General features: G+C 36.1%; 1 protein-coding gene across 1 annotated transcript; it reads right to left on the reverse strand.

Annotated features, from left to right (window-relative positions):
* Positions 1-253: 253 nt before the first annotated feature.
* On the reverse strand, positions 254-1,242 carry LOC145640204 (protein FAR1-RELATED SEQUENCE 5-like). The gene is made up of 2 exons (XM_081691506.1): positions 583-1,242; positions 254-394 (listed from the first exon to the last, which is right to left on the reverse strand). Exons 1-2 carry the CDS (start codon positions 1,240-1,242, stop codon positions 254-256), a joined length of 801 nt encoding a protein of 266 aa, XP_081547632.1.
* Positions 1,243-6,713: the final 5,471 nt, after the last annotated feature.

Raw genomic sequence — 6,713 nt, forward strand, 5'->3', positions numbered from 1 at the left:
TCTCATCACTTCTCCATCTTTTTATGGTTCTTACAAAGATGCCATAGAATTCTGTCAGTGTTGTTGATTTATTAGCTCTGAATCCTACTGCATGGTTCGTACTTTCACTTCTTTGTGATGAAAGAATTCCTGCCGAGAAGAAATCTTTACTAAGTGCTGGACACCACTTTTCCTTTAGATTATACACCCTTTGGTACCATGCATGATTAACCAAATCAAATTTTTGTATCATTTCTTTCCATCTTTCTTCAAATTATGTTTCTGTCACACATCCCTTCAAGCATTTGTTGAATATTTTTTTGAACTCATTATCCCTTTTAAGGGCTCCAAATCGTGTTATTGCATTTTGTTCTAAGTGCCATATGCATAGCCTATGCCTTGTGTCTGGCAATACCTGCATTCAGAATGTGATATGTCACTAAACTTGAACACTTATTCTCACAACAGTGATATTTTTACTCACAAAAGTAACATTTATACTCACAAAAGTGATACTTATATTCATAAAAGTTATGAACACAAAAATGACTTAAAATGAGAGTGGAATCAGTGAATATGATATTGTAATAGAAAAAGAAGTACCTGCTCAATTGCAGTAGCCATAGCTTGGTCTTGGTCAGTGAATATGGAGGTTGGAATTCTATTCTCCATAGATTTTTTAAAGGTTTCAAGCAACCACACAAACGACTCTATTTTTTCATTGCCTATGAAAGCACATGCAAACATACAATTTTTCCAATGGTTATCTATTCCAACAAAAGGAGCACATATAAGGTTATACCGATTTGTTATGTATGTTGTATCAAATACAAGAACATCTCCGTATATTTTGTAATCCTCTAACATCATTGCATCTCTCCAAAAAATGTCGGAAATTCTACCTTCTTTGTCGAATTTCACTCTAAAATAGAAGTTAGGATCTTCTTTTTGTTCTTCGATCAGAATATTCACTAATGTCTGAGCATCTCCAGCCTCTATTTGTTCCATTCTTAGTCTTGAGCAGAAATTGAGGTGATCTACAACACTATGCCCCAAGTTTTCTTCTCCATTAGCTTCTGTACACATGTAATTATATGTGTCCATTGTTGAAAGTCCAGCAGATTTCATTGTTTTAATTGCTTCTGCCTTTTCTATTGTTACTTCTCTCTCAGATCGATGTAAATAATGCCACTGCTTTCTAGTTAGTTCATGACTATGCTGTAACACATGTGACACAACCTTAAATTTTCCATCATCATTCATTTTTGCTCTTAGGCTTGCCTTGCAATTAGTTCTTGTAATGGAGACTTGTCGTGGTTTTCTTTGTTTTAAATCCTTGTTATCTTCATCAACCATTAGAACCATATTTGTCTTCTTTGCAGCAGTATGTCTTTTTCCTTCCGCTAAAACACACATAGTATTTCTCTGTGACTATACATGTGTGTAAGCGATACCTTGTTGTATGCTTTCTTATTGAAAATTCCACTGTAGAAGCATGTAGACTGTACAAGTCATAAATTTCTTGATAAGTGTCTCTTTCCACTCCAACTAATGATCCTTCCATATCTAAACCAGTGGTATCTGTTGGTTTTGGATTTGTATCTGTGCATTAGTAGAATAAGAGATATTTAGCATTTTCTTGTAACAATTGTAACCAAAATCACAATTACAGCATGAACAAAATCACAAGCAAGTACCTAGAGGCATGAGAACATGGGAGCATAGGGTTATTCACTTAAGCATATGCATAAAGAATAAGTTATTTAGTACAGAGGTATATAATACAAGTAACTTCTGTATTAATAAAGGTAACATTTGTAATGATATTAGTAACTTTTGTACCAAGAGACATGCATAAATGCTTTTATAAATAAACATATAGTCAATGTAACTTTTGCCATAATATATGTAACTATTGCCATAATATATGTCACATTTATAAAATTTTACCTTCGTCTTCATCTACTGGTTGTCCTTCTTCATCTAGTGTGTTCGGAATAACTTGATCTTCATCTTCTAATGTATTTGAAACACCTTGATTTTCAATATCTGCATTAATTATTGAAAATTAAATCAAAATTTTAAGCAAAAACAAACAATAGGTTAGTATTTGTTTAGATTATTACCTTGTATTTGAATTTCAGGAACTTTTGAGTTTTGAATGTTATTATCATTAAACTCATCGAGATCATCAACGAAATTCTCTGCTTCACCATCTCTGAATGTTTGATTGAGGTCGAAACTCCATGTTTTCTCTGGATGTTGCGTTAATGGTGGTCGATTTTCTCTTTGTAATTGCAGAAATTCGCGCATTAGGTTTTCGTAATTGGAAGATTTGGAGGTTTCCGGCATTGTTGATCGAAAATTGTAGATTTCTCTCTCCACCATGGTTGCTTGGTGAAGGAGCTTTAAATCTGGAAAATTGGAGTTTTCTCTCTCCTCCATTGTTGCTTGCTGAAGAAGATGTTCGTTATTTTGGAAAAAGGAAAAAAAAAAAAAATTGTTCACACGTGCGAATAACCGGTTGTTCAGTATTTTACTGCACACCGGTTGTATGTAAAACTTTTTGAACAATGAATATCCCCAAATTCCTTTTCCACAGTATTTGGTCGAGGAGAGAAGGGCGATTAATCAAGGACAAACTCTTTATTCAAGTTCCACTTTTTGATAAACCAATTCGTCAAAAGAGGAAGGCTAAAAAGATAATGGCAAGTCAAGAAGAGGTCAATGAACTTAGGAATCAATTGAATGATGTGACTGAGGGGTTAAAGGCTTTAACCCTCAAAATTTATGACCCTGTGAAGCAACAACAAATGAACCTCATGTAAGAAAGTTTGAGAAAGTTGTCTAGTGACTATAAATTTCAGTGCATGAGTTCACAAGGGGTCTCGCTGGACAAGGAACTTCTTCCGCATAAGTTCAACGCCACTGACATCCCTAAATTCAAGGCAACAAATAACCCTTACTTCCATCTAAGAGCTTTCGAAACTATAATGAACATTAAGGGTATCGATAAGAAAGTTTTCCCCTCTCTGTTCTCACTATCTCTTGAAACCGTTTGCCAACAATGGTTTATCTCCCTTGACAAAGAGAAAACCTCTACCTGGGAATCAATAGTAAACGCTTTCATTGATAGGTACAAGTGCAATATTCAAGTTGAAACCGACTATAGACAACTTGAGATGCTAAGACAAAAAGAGAATGAAGGCTTCACTTATTTCTTTAATAAATGGAGGGAAACTTCCGCTAAGATGATTGAGGTGCCCACTGAAAAAGAATCTGTGATGATGTTTATCAAGAATCTTTAAGAGAATTATTCGAAGCATTTAAAATATCAACACAATCTGAATACTTGAAAAGCCGTTTATGACATCGAAATTGAAATCGAAGATGACCTCGCAAAACAAAAAGCTACTAACAATAGTAACCACGGTGGCTGGAAAGGAAAGAACAACGACAATCCTTCTTCTTCCGAAAACGCCCACTCTAGTAATAATGTTAGTACCTTTGACCATAATGGTGTCTTAGCTATGGACAATCAAGGATCTAAAAGAAAACCCAGGCGAGAGTTCACACCCATTGGAATGACCTACGATGCTGCCTTCGACCGTCTTTACGATCGAGGATTAATCAAACCTATAGGTCCTACCGAGGATCCAACGCCAGAAAATCTATCTTCGAGATGGAATCCAAACTTCTATTGCAAGTACAATCGAGGAAACGGTCATACCACTAATGAATGCTACAGATTTCAAAACCTCATTCAAGATCTCATAGAGGCAAATAAGATCCCATTGCCTCTAGCTAGCGAGAAGATTGGATGATGTTGGAGCAAACAACACAAGACAGAGGCGAGCTTCAATGACGAGATTTCATGACCTTCTTTTTCTATTTCTTTTTCATTTTTTCCTTTCCCTAATAAGTCTAGCATAGACACCTTTCTCTTCCCTTATATTATTTTTGTAGATTCTTTATTTATTTTCCTTTAATAAAATAAGCATTTATTTTCTTGCATATGATCATTTCATTACATTGCAAAAAAAATAAAAAAAAAAATAAAAAAAAAATAAAAAAAAAATAAAAAATCATTGTCGAAATAAGTACAAGGTATACCAATGATTTGAGGCACCCCTTGTAGCCACATTATATTGCCTTTCACCCTTCTAATTTACAATCCTTTCTTCATAAACCACTATGAGCCTTGTCTAACGATACACCTTTCATTTTTCAACCCATATCTACCTAACCTTGGGATGGGACAGTGTGCAACTTATGCAATTCTAAAAAAGGCTTGAGTGAATTCAAAAGATTAAAATAGCAAAAATAAGCAAAAAAAAATAATAATAAAAGTGTACAAAAGGGTAAGTGTTCCAATGTTTTTGATATGAAAATGTCTTTGATATGAACACGTCTCATATAGCGTCTCTTATCGAGTGCTCGGTACCGTGCTTGAGAAACATGAATGCCAAGTGAGTGACAGACCGCATGATCGGGATTGCCCACACTTATTAAAATAAAATAAATAAAGCAAAGCAAAAAAGAGCTAAAAAAGAGTAGAAACTCAAGCATAAAAATATAAAGATTCAAAAGCAAGGTTGCACACCTTGGGTGCTTATCTAGGGTCTTGAGCCTTTATCCCCTTCTTCTATAAACTTTAGCCTAACCACGTTACAACCCTTAAAAAGACCTTTTTGAGGTATACATACTTGTGCGAGGTTCGGCTAGAGCTACGTTCGGCCTGATTCCAAACAGATACGTAGGCAACCTCACATTGAGGTGCGGCCGTAATAAAAATGCATTCATATTCACATTCACACACCATGATCATATCAAGGGATATCCAATGCTCATCCCTATCTACTTAGAGCTAGACTTGGGGGCTTGATCCCTACATCATTAGCTTACCTAGCCTAAGAGTCACCACCATTTGACTCTTTTAAAAACAATATTTCACCACACACTTAGCTCTTGCGGCCTAACTTTAGTGTCACTTTCACACACATAACACATACATGACCAAATATACTTTCCCTTAGGAACCCTTTGTCATGAAATCTTAACATAACGCTGAAGAATGTATTGTCATGTCAAAATCGCTTATCAATCATCATTGCATCACAAAGTATAAAGTGTTTAGCCTCCGTGCCTAAGTTACCCAAATACTTTCATCATTGAGTCAACCATTGAGATAGCCTAGGATGGACTAATCCTTGCACCTTGAGAGATAGTATCAAACAACATTTAACTAAGCTCATTCAACATGCACCTTCAAAACTTCGATTCTTTTTTCACATCTTTCTTTTTTGGGAGAAATTCGATACCCTCCACAAAAATGACGGAAAATTTTTGCTTTTTTGCATTTTCGAGTCGCACAATCAACACTATGCACACATGGGTCATGAGTCACACGTGTCATTTCACTTCGAGTCGAGTCAACCTCGAGTCAATCACAGAGAGTCAAGTTTATACCTTGAGTCGTGTCAAGTCGATGAGTCAAGCGACGTTAAAGACCTTAGGTCAACCCTAAGATAATTAAAGAGATTAGCAAAGTTTTATAGTCAAAAAATAAATACAGGTGCAGCAGAATAGGGAAGACCCTACTCCAGCGCCAGACGACAACATCTAGCGTATGGAAACAGATTTCAGCGCTTGGCGCTAGATCTCAGCGTCTGGCGGAAAAGTCAATTCTTGGCGCCAGAGATATTTCAGCAGCGATAGAGCTCGAAGCCTCTCAGAAAGGTGATTTCGACCTCATACAGCAATTTCGGGTTCCTTTGTATGCTAGTTAGCCCGTATAAGCAATTTGACATGATTAAGTAGTCGGTTTGATTACAGTCTAAGTGATCGACCTGACGAAAGATCGTCTCACTTAGCTTAAGCGCCTAAAACACTGGCTTATTACAATCGGTTTAAAAGAAAGCACTTAAACAACAATATTTCCAAATATGGATTGTCGCGCATTCTTATTAAACGAAATTTTTTTCCAAAAATTAGATTGTCATCCCCAACTGACAATATTTCCAAAAATGGATTGTCGTGCATCTTCTTTAACGACAATTTTTCCAAGATGGGATTGTCATCTCTGGCAAGGTTTCCAAGCATGGATTGTCATGTTCCTTCTTTGTTTGGCAAGTTTTTCCAAATTCGGATTGTCATACATTCATCAACTCATTGGCAAATTTTCCGAGATTGGATTGTCATACACCCTGTTCCCTATGGAAAATATTTCCCAAAGGATTGTTGTAGGACTCTATTCATCATAAATTTCGGCAAAAATTCCTCAACGTGTATTGTCATTCATTTCAGTAAGTGGCAAATTTTCCCGAAGTGGATTGTCGGTCGACTCTTTTTTGCAAATGTTCCAAGACGCGGATTGTCAATAGTGGCAATATTTTCCCAAAAGGATTGTCACAAAACATTGACAAATTTCCAAGGTGGATTGCTTTCAAGAGTTATATTTCAAGATGTGGATTGTCGATCGTAGCAAAATTCTTATGACAGATTGTTACGAAGCATTGGCAACTTTTCCCAAAAATTGGATTTTGGCAAATTTTCCGAGATACGGATTGTTGCTTCATCGTGGAAACATTTCCAACGATGGATTGTTACGAAGCATTGATAACTTTCCCTAAATCGGATTGTCATACATCATCAGAGACGTGTGCTCGACGGTGCAAGATACGCGTTTCTTAACTCTTTTATCTGTTTTAACTAACGCTAGTTTGCAGGTATCA

This window comes from Chenopodium album, chromosome 7 (genome assembly GCF_948465745.1).
Source record: "Chenopodium album chromosome 7, dcCheAlbu1.1, whole genome shotgun sequence".
NCBI classification, from domain to species: domain Eukaryota; kingdom Viridiplantae; phylum Streptophyta; class Magnoliopsida; order Caryophyllales; family Amaranthaceae; genus Chenopodium; species Chenopodium album.

Excerpts from the sequence above, each read along its gene's own strand:
- LOC145640204 (XM_081691506.1), bottom strand. The coding sequence starts at position 1,242 with ATGAATGATGATGGAAAATTTAAGGTTGTGTCACATGTGTTACAGCAT. Across the intron at positions 395-582 it reads TGGCTACTGCAATTGAGCAG|GTATTGCCAGACACAAGGCA; the intron begins GTACTTCTTTTT and ends TTCTGAATGCAG.